This window comes from Globicephala melas, chromosome 17, assembly GCF_963455315.2.
Source record: "Globicephala melas chromosome 17, mGloMel1.2, whole genome shotgun sequence".
Lineage (NCBI taxonomy): Eukaryota > Metazoa > Chordata > Mammalia > Artiodactyla > Delphinidae > Globicephala > Globicephala melas.
Window position 1 is genome coordinate 7,734,155 of NC_083330.1, and position 21,090 is coordinate 7,755,244.

Genomic DNA, 21,090 nt, shown 5'->3' on the forward strand with positions numbered 1-21,090 from the left:
GATGTCTTTCCAGTTGGTTCAACTTGATTTTCGTATCTTTCAGGAGGGTTTTAAATGCTTCCTCATGCAAGTTGCACACACTTCTTGTTAAATATATTACTAAGGATTTTGTCTTTGTTGATACCGTAAAAGAGGTTTTTCCCTAATGCGATTTCCTCTAAGTGGCTGTTATTTGTGTGAATGGAGACATTTGACTTCTGTCTGTTAATTTTATATCCTGCTGCATAACGGAATTATTTTATTTTATTATTTGAATTAGTTTCCTAATTGATTCTCTAGGGTTTTCCAGTTATGCAGTCATGGCATCTGCAAATAAAGATAGTTTTACTTCTTGTTTTCCAATTATCACTCCTCTTGTTGTCTTCTCTCATGTAATAGCATTGGCTAATGCCTGGAATATGATATTGAATAGTAGTGGAGATATGGGCACCCTTGCCTTATTTCTGATCCTAGAGCAAAAAGCCTGTGGTTTTTCTCCATTGAGTTAAAGCAGAGTCACTGCCAGAAAGTTTCAGCCCAGTTTCCAAGAGGGAGAGCAGGGCTGGACCCAGCTGCTCAAGTGCCTGTGTCTCCCTTGTGGTCACCCTGGCAGTGCTTTACGGCAGGTTCACCTCAGCCGAGACAAGGGTGCTGACTGCACACATGCCTTTTTCTGTCCAATAATTAGGAGACTAGACTAGGTGATTTTTATAATATTTGGTTTCGGTTATAGCAGTATTGCAAATTATTTATTGAAAATTTGGAAATTACAAGTTGAAAGTAGAAGATAGAATACTTGCAATCTTACCACCCACAATGATCATTACTAACATTTTGATGCATTTTCGTCTAGTCTGTTTTCTCTCTCTCTCTCTCTCCCTCTGTGCGCAGGGTTTCTGTCAATTCATATCTGTACAAGGTATATGTATTTTAAAGTCCTTATCTCCCTTGGTCAATTGTAGAAGGACTAAATCAATCCTACCTATGAAAATGCATATTAGACGTTACATAAATACAAATGATGTGATATTTAATGTCAGAAGCCTTTTCCATATCGTTAATTATTTTTTGAGAGATTTTATAGTGGCTGCATAATTTCTAAGAGTAGTGGTACCTTGATTGTGAAAGCACCTCATTTCTTTTTAATGTCATCACCAGAAAGAGAAACAAGAGACAGTCGAGGCCATGGAGGGGGGTGGGGGGGTGGCAGAGAGAGGATGATAGTACAGAAGAATATAGAAATACCAAACGAAAGAATGTCAGAGGTACCATAAAACAGTAACTATATACCAGTGAGTCTTGGGGATGGACAAGGAAGGGTGGGGAGTATTCAAGTTCAGGTCAGAGAAGACACAGCAAATGCTCAGCACAGGCCTGTGGCAGGTCTGAACGGGAGGAGACTAGCCAGTGCAAGGAAGAGGGTAGACAGTAGGGAGTGAAAGATTCACAAGGGACCCCAAGGGGCATCAGTCCTCTCAGAGCTGGGAGACTGGAACTGACCAGGAGCTGGTTGGGGACAAGGGAGTTCCGGAGCTGGTGGTGGCCCTTTGCTGCCCAGCAGCTGTAGAAGGAGGGAGTTAGGTTTACCTTTGCTCTTTTAAATTTGAATTCTTTTACCTTGACAAAAACCTTTTATTTCTCAATTAATGATAAAAGGCTCAAAACAAATTCATAATTAAGGCCACCCTGTAGTGCTAATTGTTTTGTATTGAAGTGTAATCCATTCACTTATGAAAACAGCTTGTTACTAGGTCATTTCCTTTTCTTTTCTTTTCTTTTTTTTTTTTTAATGGGAAGTGGGTAAGAGAACTGCAGGCGCAGGACAGAAGGCAAATTTTAGGCATTATTATTGATTTTCTTTTCTTATTCTCAAACATTAGTAGTTATATTGAACGTGGCTTGGCAACCTCTGTGAGTAATTAAACAGGTTATTATGTTAATTATCTGTTTAGTTCATTTTGGGGGGGGGAATGATAATGAACATGTATAATAAAAGATTAATTACCTTCTACCTGTTTCAAGGATATTATTTTGTTCTTTTAGCTCTTATCTTCATTGTCAATGGGCATCTGTAGAAGATCTGGAAAAAGATAAGAGAATTCAGCAAAAGATTAAACGATTTAAGGCAAAGCAGGGCCAGAACAAATTCCTTTCAGAGGTATGGAAAACCTGGTTAATTTTCTAAAGTATTTACCTTTTTAAAATGTTCTGAATTTTGAATTTTAGGTCAGTATATTATTAAGAAAAACTAGTTTGCCTCATTTGGTGCTGTTACTTGCATATCGGTAACTGGTTATTGCTAAAATAATTTGTAAACAGGAAATTTCTCATTCTTCCTGTTGCTTAGTTCTAGAAGATACTGGTCCTTATGATATTATGTGGAAATATGATGGTACGATTAAATCTTGTAATGAAAATACAGTTAGTAGACAGTGAAAAAAGTAAGTAGACTAAAGTCCTATTAAGATTTTAGCAGGGTAAAAACGCTACAGTGAGTATTAAGTATAAGTTCTAGGATATAAAAGTTTCTTTCTGTTGGGGGAGGTGTGTGACAAATTTCTTCTATTCAAGTCAGTGCCTAATTACAGAGAGTTTTCACAGAACTCCTTTTCACAGATTACGCGCTGTGGTACAGGAGTTGATATAATATTCTGATACCTTTGCCTGCCCCCCTTTATCCTAGGTTATCAATCATGATGAGAAGGTACCCATACCTAGGGCAGGGAAGAAGTCCTGCATGTTTTACGAAGTGCCGGGTTCCCCTCCAGTGTAGTCAATTACATGGACAAAATGCTCTCACAGAGCGCTTCCTGGGGTCCCTGGGCTTGCGACCACCAATTTGCTTTCACTTTACAGCCTGAAGCAGATAAAAGAGAAACCTTCACATTGAAAGACTAAATTGGCTGATTTATTAGTTTTCCTCTCCATAAGGGAATTAACAGAATGCAAACTGTAAAGAAGTGTGAAATTTGATGGAAAATAATACCTGCTTCACGACCAACTTCACACACACCGACCCCTTGTTGGAGATGGGGGAACAGGGGACGGACGAAAGTTCCGTAGTTTTATGTCATAGAGTCAATCCTTATACCCTCAGGTGACAGGTCTGGGTTCTCCTGGAGTCTGATTTCCACGCCCCCAAAGGCAGTATTGTAAGATATGCACTGGATGGGAAATGAGGCGGAGGGGATTCCGCTAGACAGATGTGCCCGTGTCACCGAGCACCAGCCTCCTTGCCTGCAGTGGTCAGCACCAAGGGGTGCAGGTGCTTGGATGGGACTCACTCCCTCGTGTCCTGGGGAATATGTAGGTGATTCTTTCTTTGAAAGGACAGGTTCTGAGAAAATACTAGGAAGTTCTGTTTTTCATGCCCCTTAATGAAACTAAAGTTAAATGTTCGTGATATTGGGCAAGTTGAAATCCTTAGCTTCCTCCTAGAAAGAGACACTGTACGTTCTACTGATGTTTTTGTGCATCCGTGTTAGGAAAAGGAAAGAGTACAGTGGTTACCCCCACCCTGCTCCTTAAATCATGGTTCTGCTCATTAAATTTATTTGTGCTTCTTGGAGTCGGATGCCCTTCAGGGACGTGGGCCCGGCCCGAGGTGTGTAGTCTACCTTTTTGAGTCTGTCTCTGGGAATCACCTGTACCAAGGCTGAAATACATTAGCTTGCTGGTAACTTGGCAACTAGAGATCTCAAGTTTTGTCCTGAATGGAAGTAGCATAAACTTGAGTCTGAAGAGGTGATCTGAAGGTTAACAGAGAAGGATACCAATTCTCTTCCCCTCTTTCTTTCTTACGTACACACACGCACCCCCCGACCCCCACCCCCTGCTCACCACACACACTGTTTGTCATGTCCCGTAGATGGTCCTGGCTTCAGGTACCCCAGGGTTCTGCTTCTTTGGGATTTTTAGTTATGACCACCTTTGCATTCTCTGTTTCACCTTAGGCTTCCTTTTAAGTCACTGCAACTAAAATCTCTACTCAAAAAGATGATCAGAACTTGACATTATGTCACACGCATGGTGGCATAGATGGCTCGCTTGAAGGATAAACGTGTTTAGGAGTCAAGTTAAGGATTTTATGTCAGTAATGAAAGATTCTGTTTAAGAGCAAGTTGTCTTAGAGCTTTTATCAGAAGAGCCTAGTTTATGGGAAGTTCTAGTGCTTATGCTTTATATGAATAATACATAGATCTTGTGTACCTACGTCTAGAAGCTTTGACAAAGCCAGTGCATTTGATATATGAACATTTTAAATTAACGGAACATTTCAAAGGTTTTTTTGCCTTTGTCGTGAACTCTGTGTAAAGGCCTGAGGCAGTTGAAACACATTCTGGTATTTCTGGCTTTTGTTTTATAATTCACAGTTCAAAGCATCCAGACTGGGTGCTGTAAGTGGGCCCAGGGGCCCAGGGAATGTTTGTTATCCTCAAGCCAACTGTGACCAAACGGCCCTTCAACCTGCAACTCAGGGGATACAAAGAGTATCTAAGTGGCTTGTAATATGTCTTTGCCAAGCATTTGAATGAAGTTATATTACTGATAAATTAATCTCTAGAAACACATAATAATGTGTCTTTTCTAACTTGTCTGACTCTGAGTGTGGCTTAGTCTATAACTTCCTTTTGAGCCGCGTTCTGTTCTTTTACATGAGATAACTTTGCAGGCACGCAGCCTTACTTTAGTTTTGTAAAGATCGTTAATATATTGGCTAAAGAACCCAATTTTTTCAGCCTCATTTCTTTATCCTTAAGAGTTTTAGCCAAATGCTCTATGTTCAGTACAAATAAATCATTAGAACACTTAGATGAACGCCAAGACTGTGTTCAAATGAGATACTAATACTGATTGGCAAAGACGACCAGCCATCATAAGCTCTGTTCACACCAAAATATGGAATTCACTGGTCTCAGCGTTTTTAGCTTTTGAATAACATTCTGCAAATGATGCTCTGAGGCATCAGACGACTCCAGTAGTTATGAGACTCCAACAGCACTTACTGTGCATGGCTCTGAGTCTTCACTGCAAGCTGTGGTTTCAAGAATGTCAAATGCATTGTGTGCCACAAGCCTTTTGGATTGCTCATTAGTGAATTATAATTTCACACTTCATTTAAAATATTCTTAAACATTTTCTCACGGTGAAAAGGTTTCACACAGTAATTAAAAGACCCAGTTAACAAAGTCTGAGAAGTCTGATTTCCTCATGGGGAGTGATTTTGCTAAATTGTAGCATTTCCATTAATATGATAGAACTTGCCGAATATAAATTGTGTATTGCCGTGACCCAAAATATTATTGCCTGATGAAGAGTGAAATAGTGTCTACTCTGAGGAGTTAAATAAACATTCTAACTTTTTTTCCTTTGGTGTAGATTGAAGATGAGCTTTTTAATCCAGATTACGTGGAGGTTGACCGGATAATGGACTTTGCACGTAGCACAGATGACCGGGGAGAGGTAACAGAAGATCATTTGTATTAGAAGCCAGTGACTCAGAGAGCTTATGTGTGCTTATGGAGAATGATGGTGGACTCCTAGATCTGGTTCTGGTCGGGGCCTTGGGTTATGACACACTTGCTCTAAACTTAACTGAAATTTATTGACTTACTATTAGTTTTAGGACTTAATCACTGTAAATGTGTTGTTTTGTTTAGTCTGAGAGCTTTTTAAAAGAAATCAATTTTCAGTGTGAAGCAAATAGACTTTTTGCACGGTTCCAGATACGATCAATAAAGGATTCAATGTATTTTGGTATAAATCTATCACGTAGCATGAATCTCCCTTATAAACTAAGAGTGCTCTTATAGCAGAATGCAGTGCAGAGATATTTAACATTGGACGTCCTTAGTGAAGCTGACGGACCTCATTTAATGTGGTGCACAGAAGATACTATAAAATCTTTCTCTTTATGAGATCCCAGTCTAGGCATGCCCAGGTTGCTTTGCAGAACCCTACGAGGCTGTTAAGGACAGTCGGTAGGGCATAAGAGTAAAGACAAGTCTAGTGACTTCTGAGCATTGTGTCTTAGTAAGTCTATGCCCACCCGCCATGAGGTATGTCATTCCTAGCTTCTTCCTGTAAATTAAACTTTGTAAAGGTTTGTATCTTGCTTGTCTAGTGAGTCTGCAGTGAACTCCCATTTTACTCCAAACTCTGTATCACGAGGTCCACGATGTTTCAGAGATCGTGTCTGTGACATGATGTTTACCTTTCTAGTTTTGCTAAGTTGTACTTTAAAAAAAAATTTTTTTTCCCCATCGTATATTTACCTAGTACAGCAAATGTCTGTAACATCACAACCAGGTCAGTGTACCTTGGTCCTGAGATGAAGATCAACAAACCAAAATATTTTCAAGAAGAAAGACAAAGGAAGTCCTATTGATCTGCGTTATCCAAACTGTTTTGCTCTGCAGTCTTTCTAGAGCTCAAACACATTATTTTAAAGTGATAGCGTGCAAATAGTATCTCTTTAACAAGAAGGCAGAAATCCTAATAAATTGAAGTCTGTTTCTCATTCCTTAAGAAAGTAGCCAGTTAGGCAAATATGTAAACACACCAAGATGGGTTACCGCGTAAGTCTGAATCAGACGCCCGATGATTTGCACAGATAAGAGCAAGGCTCAGATTCGGCTTTGTTATTTGCTAGCTGTGTCTGTGTACTTTTTTGGCTTTTGAACATGACTTACCAGTGGCTTAGATAAAAGTCAGTTTGTTCTGATAACATTCAGTAATATTACTTCCGGTTTAGCCTTGAGACTCTGTAACTAAGGACTCCTCGTTCAGTGGTCATAGCTCTAAAACTTCTCCCAGCTCCATCTCACTGTGTCTGGGGTAGTGTCTGTCGGTAAGTGCAGTAGAGCATGAACCCAACTGTGCTGTGTTTAAACCCCGCCCAGCCCGTGACTCACTACCTGGTGAAGTGGTGCTCACTGCCTTATGAAGACAGCACGTGGGAGCTGAGGCAGGACATAGACCAAGCCAAGATCGAAGAGTTTGAGAAGCTGCTGTCCCGGGAGCCGGAAACAGAGCGCGTGGTAAGGAGGGCGAGTGGCGGTGGCTTTAACGTATGCGGTCTCTGAGAAACCACTAATGGGACTTTTACTATATTTGAAACAGGAGCGACCTCCTGCTGATGACTGGAAGAAATCGGAGAGTTCCAGGGAGTATAAAAACAATAACAAACTCAGGGAATACCAGTTGGAGGGAGTAAACTGGCTACTTTTCAATTGGTACAACATGTACGTAAAATGTGGGGTTTTTTCACTTAAAAAAAAAAAAGCCTACAGTAGCTCTTTTGTCGTTATCTAAAGTATTGATCAAATATAGCTTAACATTTTAACTCGCTAATAGAAATTATTTTAAAAAAAAAGCAAACACTGGAAGTATGCTTAATATTTGTTTACTTAACACATATTAATATAGAGATTGCTAGAAGTGTGTAGCAATAATTTTTATGTCTTAGAGCATTTTGTTTGAAACTGTATTTTGTTGTATGTAAGGGAACATCTAAGGCATGCATTTATGAGTATGAAAGCACTGTCTTGTATGTATACTTACCAAAGTTTCCTTGTTTTATTTCCCTCCCAAAGGCGAAACTGCATTTTAGCAGATGAAATGGGTTTGGGAAAAACTATCCAGTCCATTACATTTCTCTATGAGATATATTTGAAAGGAATCCATGGCCCTTTTTTAGTAATTGCCCCATTGTCCACAATCCCCAACTGGGAAAGGGAATTCCGGACCTGGACAGAGTTGAACGTGGTTGTGTATCATGGGAGTCAAGCTAGTCGTCGGACCATTCAGTTGTATGAAATGTACTTCAAAGATCCCCAGGTAAAGCATCACAGGCGGGCGGTCCTTAGGCTTATAGACATTTTAAGGCGTTGGATGTTGAAATGGTCTCAGACCTTTGGCAGGGGGAGGTCTAGATTTTGCAGATAAGAGAATTTTGCTTTAGATTCCTTACCCAATTTGTGTTTGTCTTATAATTCCACATCTTTTGCTTGCAGCTCTTTATTTTTATAGCCTTGGTCATTCTAATTATTAGAATGAATGAAATTTCGTTTTACCTTGGATGACTGCTAAGCATCATTTAATGTGTTGATATGCTAGTTTGGTTTATTTTGCAAGCCCTAGAAGAAAGCGAAACAGAAAATGGAGTTTTTTAATGTGAATGGAAAGAATATTGTGTTATTTATTGTTGCTAGAAGTGAAAAATACTAGGTATGTGGTATTAACTGGTACATTGAATGAAATATACCCAAAGGGGAGAATTTATACTTTGGCTCTTAGTAGCAACTGCTATGATTTTTAACTAATTTTAGTTACCTGTCTGCAATTATCCTATGATATTGACAGTGAAGCATTATAAATGACAAAGAAGGAAGAATAAATAGTATATGTGAAAATAGTTTTAAGCAATAGGTAGTAAATGGAAGTCCTATAGCTGGAAATAGGGCAGGGTTTTGTTGTCTGTGTCTGTTTAGCTTGAGTGTAAAATCTGCCCTACAATTAAATACTTAAAGGAGAAAAAACCTAAAATCTATTTTCGTGTTGATCTTTAGATTTGGGAAATTGTTATAAGTTCTGTCCTGAGTTGAGTGTTCTTTTCGTGTTAGCACGTTAAAAGTAAAAAGTAAAAAAAAAAAAAAAAAGTTAGCACGTTAAAAAGTAAAAAAAAGTTACAGAAGTTTAGATACATAAATAAAAAGTTTTAAAAAGTAAAAGAGGTTTAAAAAAGTTGTCTTCGTACATAATCTCTTTGGCCTTTCACCTTTTGGAGTCTGTAGGATGTAACTAGAATGGGCACACCTAGTGACTCTTCACTGCGTGTGATCTGTAAGGAAATTGGGTTGGAAATTTTACTAACAATTTTCAGACTTCCTTGAAAAAGGTAAGGTTTTAAAACTCTGTTGTACCACAAGAGCTTAAAATCTCCAAAACATCTTGAAAACAAAGTATAAGTGTTACCTAGAATAAAGATGTCCCCAAGGGGATCAATACATATATTTTACTGCTGTTTATTCATCCTTAAAGTTATTAATGTAACCTTTAATGCTAAGTAATAATCCAGAGTTGTTCTTGTAGGGTCGAGTGATAAAGGGGTCCTATAAGTTTCATGCCATCATCACTACGTTTGAGATGATTCTGACCGATTGTCCTGAGCTGCGGAATATTCCCTGGCGCTGCGTGGTCATTGATGAAGCCCACAGGCTGAAGAATCGGAACTGCAAGCTGTTGGAGGGACTCAAGCTGATGGACTTGGTCAGTGGTCATGTTGGCGATTCCCTTGACCCTGGATAGAATTGTCACTGACTCAGTATTCCCGTTGCTCTGAATCTGAATGATACCTTTGAAGGGTGTTTGCAAAACCAGTCAAACGCTGTGATGTATGCTCCTGTGCTTCCAGTGACTTAAAAGTCGCTGCCGTCTTCCTGATTCTCACGCTGTTGGCTGGTGTCTTTGCACGGTTGTATCACAGCAGAGGATAGTCATGGTATTTTTCACTGAAATGAGTTTCCAGTATTTGCTTTTCCCTTTTGTGTTTGTAAATACTGCCATTTCATAAGCTGTTGGGCCAAATGTTAGCTCCGTGATGATCATCCAGTTATATTCCAGGGCTCGTAGGTTTTGGCGTCCAGGGGCCAGGAGGACTTGTAGGTGCAAGTTCTCAGTAAGTTGAACGGATATCTGGAATTGGTTCAGTTCACGCAGACACTTAGAAGTTTGGGGCATTGCAAGACCTTGCGTTTGATCTGGAATTGTAGACATGTCTATCCCATGCTCTTCCAGCTTCCTAAGGGATAGTCAGGGCTTCCTGATTAGATTTTTCTAGATTTTTTTTCAGTAGGCATATCATAGGAGAACATATTGTAGAAGTGGTGGAATTTGACTGATTTTCCTTTCCACACTGCTGTATGATTTTCTAGCAGAAATTACTACATGACTCAGTCATCCTCAGGTTTCTTTTCTCTCTGTAGTTTACAAGGTGGGTTTTGATCACTTGTTTTTATTTTTAATGTACATTTAAGAAGCAAAGATATTGTTATTTAGCATGTCTTGGATGTTTTGATGGGCTTTTCAAAAATACAGAAAGATTTTTTAAATCCCTTTAGTGTTGACTTCTGTAGATTAATTTGATCTCTTGTTAATCGAGAGTTTGAGATGGGAAGGAATATGCTGTATGTTCGCGGCCTGTAAATTTCTTACTGAAGACTGGTACCACCGAAAAGAACACTTAAATGCTTTCTGTTGCAGCTGGTTCTTTGAAGCAGCTTCTTTTATTCCTAAATTAAGGGGATTGGATTAGCCAGCTATTCTTTTAATTAACAACAAACAAAAATCTAGTTTTGTTTAAAGGAAAAGGTCTGACTGAATTATCTTATTTAGGATGGGATTTCCCATCCTTAAGACCTTTCTCAGAGCAGTTTTGTATTATTTGGTGTTCAGTCCACAGAACGAATTAGAACACTTGTAAATGGTGAACAGTCTTGAAGACATGAATAACTATGCATGTGGAAAAGAGAAACTCTGTGGCTGTATTTGGTCTCTCTAGGTGATATTTTAGTCTTACATTGAAGTAAACCTATTAATGTTCAGGTGAACATTGATTCTCATGAAATATCTAACTGCGTCTTCTGAGTAGGGACCCATCTTCACAGCGGTCCATATAAGACACAGTTACGGCACCGTCTCCTGAAGGCTTAGATAGTCATCTCAGTTTATTTCAGTTGTTTTCTGTTATTAGTGTCTGTGCTCCCAGGTAGTAGATTCTTAACGGCAAAACAGCCCTTCATTGGTGAGCACAGTTCGTTTAACTGTCAACATCAAACAACCTAATTGTCGCTGGGAGATTTCAAAGGATTTTCTGTTGTTTATAGTAACACTTCATTGATGGATTAGAATTTGCTACCCAGATACTTTTTCTGTTACATATTGCAGTGTTCTCTAACCATTTTCACATAATGGCACATATAGAAAATGATATTTGTATATCATACTGGGGTAAGCTGAGAAGGCTGGCCACTACTGCAGGTGACCGGCCCTGGGGTCCTGACTGTCACAGCCGTGCCGGCTGCCCCAAGGACTTGGCGTACCTGTAACTCATTCATGTCTCACCATGGGAAGCTCTGATTAACAGATGAACAAAATCATTCTTTTTTCTGATGATCAAGAATCTTTACTTTCACAAGAATTGTTTTCTAGATGGAACACATTATTATTGTTCAGAGTTAGAATATAATTATATTTGTCCAGTTCTGAAGAGCTCATTGCCTGGTCTTTAAGTCCTTACTTAAAATATCCATCATGAGAACTTATACACTGGCCACTTTTTGTTCATCTTTTCTAGAATAAGGCATGGTGCAAATAGCAAATAATAACTATATCCAGCTGTGGAGCAGGTCACAGGGAACTACTGTTACCTGCACTAGACGCAGTTATGATGGAGGTGATTCGGGTTGTCTTTAAGTGCGTTCTGAGAAAGGGAGGACCAGTGAATGTTTTCAGCTCTCCCATCGCAAAGGAAATTCTTGTGAAGATGCTGGGATGAGGGGCATTTACGGTCCCCACTGTCCTCCACGGGAGCCCCGGGAGCAGGGCCATCTCCTTGTCCCTTCTTGACAAGGAGGGGACTCTCTGGAGGTGGCAGTAGTTCTTCGTGGATTCTGTTATCTCATCTTTCATTGTCAGGAGGCCTCACACAAATTAAAGACTCTGCTGAAATGAAATCAAATGGACGCCACTCCATCAGAGCTAAAAAGAATGGTAACGTTTTCAAGCCAAAAGCCTAGCTGCTGACATAGTTGAACTTGGAGATGATAAGCTTGGTAGCCCGTCTCTCACGTGACATTCTGTGACCCCTGTATATTAATTGTATGTTACATAATAGTTACTTTCAAAGGGAAACCTGGTTTTTTTTTGCTACCCATGCAGCCTTACCAAAGGGTCATATGTGTAATCATTCAGTGAAACTGGTTTTAAACAGCCCTTGAGGGGAAGCAGCATAAAAAAGTTCTTTCCCCCCCCCCAAATAAGTTAATTTTGAAATTAATAACTTAAAAGGCTTTTTCTGAAGTACTGATATTTGGTTAGCAGCTCAGCATTTCACTTGGTCACAAAGGATATAAAAAAAACCAGGAGACAGTCTTTAGTACCCACACAGCTCTCCCACAGCAATAACTCTTTTCCTGAATCTATGACAATATTTTAAATAATTCTTGGATGAAGTAATTTTGGACTTGAATATGTCAGGGACCATGGCCCAGGTTACTCACCGGTATGGTTATACGTTAGAAAATCCTGAATTGATTTGCAAGCTTCTTACTCTTTATGAATTTAATGAGTTGGAAGATGATGATGGTCTGTGTATCTTCCTGAATCAGAGACCCCTTATTCAAAAGGGAGCAAAGGAAGAATAAAAGCAAATTGAACTGCTTCACCTCGCTTTCAAAGTACTCCATTGACAGATAAGACACGGTAGGTACTGAGAAAAAGAGCATGCCCTTAGGTGTATCACCATCCAGGGTTTACTGAGCACATACTCTCCGCTCGGCAACCAGGCCTCATCGGACTTCCAGTTGAGTCAGAATATTGCTTTTGAACCTCCTAGAAGGTGTAGCCACTTTTTGAAATAGCTTTAGTAACTGGACTGTGTACCAGATGGCCAAAGTAGAAAATAATAAGGCCCTTCAGATTAATAAATTCACCGTCGTTAAGACTGGTCACCATGTCGGATATGTGGAAGTATGAGGACAAGGGTACAAATGCATAAGGAAAGCTGGAGAAAGAGCTCGTAAACAGGAAGAATTGCCTTAAAGAAATACGTACCTTGGTTCAAGGAGACAAAGTTAGAAATAGCATCTATTTAAAAAAAAACAAACAAAAAAGTGATTGTGGTATTTAAAACCAAGCTGACCTCTTTGCTAGTTTGAAATGTTTGCAGAAAAAAATAGTTTTTCATGTGCTGTTGCCTGTGGAAGACCTTCTTTTGTCTCTGAAGTGAGTCATGCAGGAAGTAGACGGGGAGGGGAGAGCCCTGTCGGTGTGGAGAGCAGAGAGAAGCATGCGAGCTTTGTCTGAGCCTAGGGATTTGAGGAAAAGGCTTAAACTTTGGTGGGGAGAGAAGCCTCGAGATGTAGGGGACCTGCGAAGCCGCAGCACCAGAATGTTTCCTGGGACCTAAAAATCCCAGGAAAAAACAAAATGGCAAGACACGGTTACGGGGTCCGGGAGTCTTGTCTGAAGCAGAGACCACATTTCTCGCGTCTCCGCCTTCGGCTCTAACTCCTGTATTTTACGCAGGGTGGGTGCTGGATTTCAGCGTTCCTGAGTGGAAGTCGGAAAATGCCTGTGTCGAGAGAGGCTCTGGTGTTAAGAGATGCGCTCTGTTACGATTTGCTCAGTTGCTCTCCTCGCACCCCTGTAGGAACACAAAGTGCTGCTGACAGGGACCCCGCTCCAGAACACCGTGGAAGAGCTCTTCAGCTTGCTTCACTTCCTGGAACCAGGTCGATTCCCTTCGGAAACCACCTTTATGCAAGAATTCGGTGATCTGAAAACCGAAGAACAGGTACTCACCAAGCCTCCTTTGTATCTCAGTCACGTCATTGAAGATTAACCCCCGAAAGGGCAGAGCGTTAAGATTCAACCATTTAAAAATGTAAATTACATCCATTCCCCCCGCCCCCAGCCAACCTCAGTAGACCGGTGAGCTTTACACCCCCTTTCCTTGGACATTCTGAGTTTTCGTTAAGGTGGTGTTCTGATTGGTTTGTTTGTCCCTTTGCCCTCCGGAAGGGCTGTCGAGATGCATAGAGAGGTTCCATAACTGTTCATGTACTTTTCAGCCGCTGTGCTATTGAGTTTGGTGGTTTTGCCATGTATGCTTTTGGGTGTCGTGTCAGAAGCTGCTGAAATTTGTCGAGCCGTTTCCCTCCTGGAGTTCTGAGGTTCTAGTCTTATTTCTTACTCGGTCACATTGCTTACTTTTCTTGAGTCTGCATATGTTCATTTAGAAACATGGGTCCTAACTACCTTGCAGGATTTCTGTGAGAAATAAATACGGTATTGCATATGAAAAGTGGTCGGTTATTTCATACATCGTGAGAGTTATGTTGGTGTTGGTTATTAGGCTGTATTTGAGATAAACACGGAGATACGCTTGAAATCTTGGTCTTCATGTGCCCCCTCCCCTAACTTACTGTCTAAAACCTCTTAGCTTAGTTCAAAGTGGAGTCTGTTTTGTTTTGTTTTGCTTTTCTTAAAATAAGAGCTGTCGGGTGTGCAGTATCCTATTGCCAGTCAACAGAAAAGAACAGAGAGGGACGTCCCTGCACGCTCATTGGTGCAGGGACCGGACAGCTCCTTGGCTTCCTCACGCTTTCTATCAGCTCTTTCTAGAAAGGAGGAGAATTGAAGTGTGGCACTCCCATGACATTGTCTCTTCCTTCCTCATCATCACAAAGGCTTAAGACACACAGAAGGGAAAACTAACAGAATAAGTGGGGTTCTTTTCTGCTGTGTTGTACCGTTCAAGCCTTCTGGCTGTTCAGGACTCCTGGGCAAGCGAAGTAGCCCATCGGAAATTGGCCACGCAGCCTTTATGCGCTTCTGTTATGACATCTGTAATGTAAGATCAGTGCTTCCATACCCTTCCTGGGCTTTGACAAATGAAAATGAATGGTGAATAAATACGAGAATCGTGGTTTTTCATGTTAGTATATATTATACCATGCAAGCAAGTCATGATACCGGTATTTACTTGAGGTCCTTTTTTAGGTGCAAAAACTCCAGGCTATTCTAAAGCCAATGATGTTGAGACGTCTCAAAGAGGACGTGGAAAAGAACTTGGCCCCCAAGGAAGAAACGATCATCGAAGTCGAGCTAACAAACATTCAGAAGAAATATTACCGAGCCATCCTTGAGAAGAATTTTACGTTTCTTTCCAAAGGTGGTGGTCAAGCTAACGTACCCAACCTTTTAAACACTATGATGGAATTACGGAAGTGCTGCAATCATCCCTACCTTATTAACGGTAAGCTGCCCGCCTGGCACCTTGTTTCAGTAATTGTCCAAACCCCAGAAATCCTTTTCTCCCTCCAGACTGATGATGTTACGGTTCATAATCATCCCAGTGTGGGCTTCATCATCTTCCTATTCTTCACAAAGCCTCCTTCTCTGTAGCCGAGGGTGCAGATCTGTTGTCCCCGCCGATCCCTGAGGCAGGACCTCCCCTCACCTTTCCTGTGTCTGCATCTCACCCCTTGAAGGGAGGTGTTGCTGCTTGGTGGCTAGAAGTCATCAAACATGGTAACAGTTAAAGAGAAATTAGCCCCTGATTGAGGTTTCCCTGCTCTGTATGTGTGTGTGTTTAGGTCAGAGAAGTTAAAGAGCAGCTTTGGGGTGAGAGGCAGCTGTCAGCTGTCTCAAGACTTTGATGGGAGAAAAGTTCTTGCAGTCTTGAGGCCTCTAGCATCCTTTCTCTAAGAGTGAGAGGTTATCTCGAGTGTTGATAATAGTTGGTTCCTGGTGCTGACGGATGCTTCATGGTCTTCCTGTTTTCTTAACTAAATTGATAGTGTTATGAACTGATATGAGTAAAAACCTGTATCGTACCCTTCTAAAAATCATTAGAGGAACAAAGCTTTCATGCCTATGATGTGTAAGATACTCTGGGGAATACAAGAACCTTCAGTTGGTGAGGGATTGAGATTAGGAAAGCTGTTAGAAAGCGATGGCATTGAGACAAGGATTTTGCCAGTCAGGGTTAGAAAAAGAAAGGGCATTTAGGCTGATGTAATCACATGAACAAAGAGAAGGAGGCAAGAGAACCTGCCCAAAGTATAAAGGACGCGTAAGAAACGGTGGGACAGTGAACCTTAGACACAGTGGGACCTTGTGGGAAGCCCAGATGCTAGCTCGTGGAATTTGGGTGAAGCTTGGAAATGATTAGAGATGTGATTCAGGATTGATCTGGCAACACGGTATGAAATGGACGGGAGAAGGGAAAGACATACAAGCAGAGAGCCCCGCTAGGAGGCGACTGCTGTAGTCCAGGCCGGAGTTAATATGGGTTAAAGAAAAGTGATGGCCAGCTAAATCAGGGTGCTTGTGTGCAATTGTAATTGGCCAGCAATTCAGTTAGGTTCCTTCCCAGGGGAGAAGGAACAAAGCCAGGTTTGTCATTATCACACTCCATGAGGTTCAAGCACAGCTAAATTAAAGAGTTCCTCGTCTCTCCCCGTTGCGTAGCTACACACGTACCGACCACCTCACGTCCAGAAGTTGCAGTTACTAAACGACAGAGTAGTCCCCACCTGGGACTGTCTCGACGCAGCACACGAGGTCGTGGCTGTGGTGTGACATCAGTGGATGTCTTGTTCAAACTTTGCGCTCGTAGCTTGGTCTTTAAAGAGAGTATCACGTGTGATCATTGCCTCTTTAATGCTGCCAGCCTGCTAATTGCCATGTGTTTAAGAGCCTGTGAGGCCACTGTGGCGAGTGTCACCAGCCTGGTTCTGAGCTGGGGAGATGGAGTTGGGGCTGAACGTGGTTGATGGTATGAGTAAAACTCTGGTGCATGGACACACGCACGTGAGAGAGACACACACACACGTTTTCATTTAATGTCTGTAAAAATAAAAAATAAAAAAATGAGGCACGGTAGCTTCCAAGGGGAAAGAAAAGGCACTAACAAAAGCTGAAATGCTGTAGCAGGACGCGTGGGAAAGGAATGTCTCCCCAGTGGCTGGTAGAAATCCGCCCTAGTCCCATCAGTTTACCTTGTTGGTTTACATGCTAATCACGTGCCTTGAGCACTCTGAAGGGGGCAGCCCACCCCAAACCACGGCCCAGAGGTCCCCTCCCTGGCTGACGGCTCTCCGGGGTCATCCTGTGTCACTCCCTGTTGGCAGAGGTCCTGAGGACTTCCCAGGTGTGGATCCATGGCTGTTGTTCTGATCGGTCACACCTCGAGGTCAGCTTTTCTGTCCTGACAGCAAGTTACAAGGTATCTGTTAAGCAGGCATCCTTACATGCCTTCGTGTTGGGAAATGATAGTAAAAAAAAATACACACATGGACGCACCGGGTGCTACAGCTGCCCAGATGACCTATGTAAAGGTTGTGTTTTAGAGGTTGACCCAGGGCCAGGACTGTCTGTTCTCATCCACAACCTGGAGAAGGAAGGACAGAAGTACTGACCCAATGCCAGCTCCACGCTCATTTATCGAGCAGTTACAGGAGGCTTTCAGTTTTGAAAATTAAACTGACATTTGGGTTGGTTGTGAAAGAGCAAAGCAGCCCCGGTCAAATGAAAGTTCAGTTCAACAAAGCACAACATTTCTGTGATCGTGGACAAGAGAAGCAACTGTTTGTGTAGGTTGAGAGCGATAACATCAGCAAAGCGGAAAAAACATTAGAAGTGATTGTAGAACACAAACTGTACATAAATGAGAAATGTTTCTAATATGTACTGAGACTTTTAAGAGCATCGAACAGTGTTAGGCGACCATAATAAACGCTTGGTAAGTGTTGCTAGTTGTTTTTCTTGCTAAAAGTTGAGCAGGTAACTGTATGTTGCCGTATGTGAGAGTGAAAATGATGTTGAAGACTTGGTAGGGGCCCCGATGTTTCAGGGCGACTTACGCATCCTCTGTTGGTGGTGGGGCAAGGACGGTGGAGAGCCGTGGGCAGAAAGAAGACAAGACTGAGCTCACGTGATGGAATGAATTTCAGAGAGAAAATGGTAATCTGCAAAAGAAAATAGTTTCTTGGGCTTCCCTGGTGGCTCAGTGGTTAAGAATCCGCCTGCCAATGCAGGGGACACGGGTTCGAGCCCTGGTTCGGGAAGATCCCACATGCCACGGAGCAACTAAGCCCGTGGGCCACAACTACTGAGCCCGCGAGCCACAACTACTGAAGCCCGCGCGCCTAGAGCCCGTGCTCCGCAACAAGAGAAGCCACCGCAATGAGAAGCCCGCGCACCGCAACGAGAGTAGCCCCTGCTCGCTGCTGCTAGAGAAAGCCAGCACGCAGCAATGAAGACCCATAAATAAATAAATTAAATAAATAAGTAAAATTTAAAAAGAAAAGAATTTCTTGTTTGTTTGCGGCTAATATGGCCAGGTGACATTGCAGCTCCTGCCCTCACAGTGACCATCTGTTTAAGGAAACAGACTTCCACACTTCTTCAAGTTATCTCTGACACACACACACACACACACACACACACACACTTTTAAATGTAAATGCAGGACTTTAGGGCAGTGCCAACGGTGTATTTGGGCTTATCATAACCTATTTCCAGTTAATTTTCTGATTTGATATTTACAAATCTAGCATCAAGGTAAATCTTTAACTGGTGAACTTGCAAATTCGGCCTTGTAATGACTCAGAAGGGAGGTGCTGCCTTCCTCCCCAGCTCCTTCCCTGCCCTCTTGTCTTCAGCTCTTCTGGGCATCATACAGTGCAACAGGAACCACATAGGAAATATGTCTGCTGATACGATACTTCTAAATGAAGTGTTCTTAGTGTCCACTGGCTGCCACTCTAAGAACCTAAATTCACAGCAAAGAGCTGAATTGATTAATTCAGGAGGAACTTCTGTCAGATAAGAAAAAGTGTATTTTAATTCTGGCTACTTTTGATGACATGAGAAATCATTGGTAATATTGAAAAAACAGGAAAGTTATTTTTGTCATATAAATAAATTTAAAATGAAAAAATTAAATTTACTAATTAGACTGAACTTACATTTTCAAATTTTTTACTAAAATAACTCAAACATGTTTATTTTGTCAAAACGATTGTTTCATTTTTAAAAGCTATTCACCGACCATTAGCTTAAGCTAAAATGCTGTATTTTGATTATGGACTGTAATCCTAATATGAGCAAAAAATAACTGCCCAGATATTATGAGTGAAATCTATTTCTGACTTGCAGAGCTTTTAGTATATTATCCAACAAGAAAAAACTTTTTGAAAAGACCTAATGTAATATATGGATGTAAATCTGTTTCTCCTGTCTCCTGAGGGCCTTCTTGTCCTGAATCCAGAACCTAGATTTCTAAATTTCTTGCCTTGAAAAACATTATTCAACTTTACACAAGAGTATTTATTTAAGAAGATTCTTTATTCAAGAATATTCCTGCCGATTCTCTTAAGCAGCATTTTGGTTTTTACCTTTTCCTAGTAAAACCTTTGCTATTTGTTTCACTTAGATTAACATCCTGAACATTAGCGTTTTATTCGTGTGGAAGGGGGAGGGAGAGACAGCAGTTTGGACCCAGCCGGCATTTTCTGCCAGGCCCTTCCTGAGAAGTAGCGATGCACTTTGCGCGGCCCTCAGTGCCCGGTCCAGGCATTAGTGACTTTAATCTGGTCTCAGTAAGATCCTTTGTTGATTAATAATGAACAAGCTGTGTTTCAGTGTGTGACCGTGTCATGACTTAACTTGCCCAAGTGCCCTGAAAACGGGAATGGAGGGCACTTCTGCCCCACCCACTGCTGTGTGCCACCGTTCTGTCCTCACGGCTCTGGTGGCCCAGCTCACGTGACCTTTACACCCTGTGAGGGTCCCGTATCCCCATCCTGTGCATAGTTCGTTCACGTTTAAAACCAGTGGTAAGAAGAGTAGTTTAAAGTTCCTGGTACGGTTTAAGGCTGAGGACAAATCCCATTAGATGGTTTTGTTTGTATTTTCCAAAGGATAGGTGACCACCCCTCTGTCCCCAGGGGAGAGGGGCTGGCTGAGCACAGCTGCCGGCCCTGATTGACCCCCCCGCCGGCCAGCGCGGCCGAACCCCTGCCGCCTAATTCTAGTTAAGCCACCTAAGCGGCTGCAGGCAGCTCAGCCTGCTGCTCCCTGAGCCAGCACGTCTGGGGTCAGGGGAGGAGGTGGAAGGGCTTCCATCCCTGGGAAGGTGCCTCTCTCTCCAGGCTTCTCTCTGATGCAGCCAGGTCTTGGAGCAAAGCAGAGGTCTCTTGTGGGGCGATGAGAAAAAGAGGGTTAGGTATAGAAGTCTTTCATGAAACAGAGGTCAGTTTTTGTTTTTTTAAAGCTTTGGATAATTCAGGGTAGAATTTTTGTACCTTAGGAACTCACCAGTTGAGAATGAACGTGGAGGGAGCTGCAGAGACCGCAGTAAAGATATGCTCAGGCACCCTGAGAAATCCCTAAAATGACCCTGGAAAATGGGCTTCCTGTTGTCGCAGCCCTTTTGGCTGTACTAATGTGCAGTTGGATACACAGACGTCTGCCCTTGCACCGTAACTGTTAGAACCCTGTTCCCTTGTCTCTTCGTTTCAGAACAGATTCTGTTATTTGTGTTTATATTCAGCTAGTAAACAGTGCTTCCTTTCTTTAGCATTTTAGGTTCCAGGTTTTCTGTAGGTATCTGGCCCTTGGCTTGTTTCTGCCACTTCTGGCGTGACAGTCTGTTGTTGAAATTCAGTTTCTACAGACAGCAAACATTTGTTTGTTGGAAAATGTGGGGTTTTTTTCCCCCCCACAAACGCCTAAATGTGCTGCGCTTAAAACTTTGATCCCTTCTGTACTTCCACGGTTCTGTGTAGACCCTCCTTGGAGCCCGTGGACGGATGTGTGTTCATAAACACGCGTGCGGCCTCCCGGCCCTTACAGTTTGCAGTGGGTTTCGAAAGCAGGTTCACCGTTCCTACTACTAAAAACAGTATTCCATACCGTAACAGAGTATTACAGCGTTCCCATTATGCTCTCCAATCTCTGCAGGTGCTGAAGAGAAGATTTTGGAAGAGTTTAAAGAAACACACAATGCCGACTCTCCAGATTTTCAGCTCCAGGCGATGATCCAGGCTGCTGGGAAGCTCGTGCTGATTGACAAGCTGCTGCCGAAGCTGAAGGCCGGCGGCCACAGGGTGCTCATCTTCTCCCAGATGGTGCGCTGCCTGGACATCCTGGAAGACTACCTCATTCAGAGACGGTGAGGGCCGCGCACCGGGCTGGCGAGCTGGGGTCAGAAGACGGGGCTCCACGCGCTTTGCCTCCAAGTGGCGTCGGGGGGGAGTTGTTTTTTTTTTATATATAATTTTTTTGACTACACGGCACGGCATGCGGGATCTTAGCCCC

The 21,090-nt window shown here is 42.1% G+C and overlaps 1 protein-coding gene across 7 annotated transcripts in view; it reads left to right on the forward strand.

The window, feature by feature from the left end:
* Positions 1-21,090, forward strand: part of CHD7 (chromodomain helicase DNA binding protein 7) — a 179,228-nt gene that overhangs the window by 128,990 nt on the left and 29,148 nt on the right. For all 7 annotated transcript variants that reach the window (XM_030859681.2, XM_030859684.3, XM_060287189.2 and 4 more), the window contains exons 8-16: positions 2,023-2,137; positions 5,359-5,442; positions 6,882-7,019; positions 7,102-7,223; positions 7,575-7,818; positions 9,073-9,249; positions 13,412-13,555; positions 14,764-15,019; positions 20,734-20,944. In XM_030859681.2, coding sequence (XP_030715541.2) covers positions 2,023-2,137; positions 5,359-5,442; positions 6,882-7,019; positions 7,102-7,223; positions 7,575-7,818; positions 9,073-9,249; positions 13,412-13,555; positions 14,764-15,019; positions 20,734-20,944 — 1,491 coding nt within the window. The remainder of the gene's footprint in view (positions 1-2,022; positions 2,138-5,358; positions 5,443-6,881; positions 7,020-7,101; positions 7,224-7,574; positions 7,819-9,072; positions 9,250-13,411; positions 13,556-14,763; positions 15,020-20,733; positions 20,945-21,090) is intronic.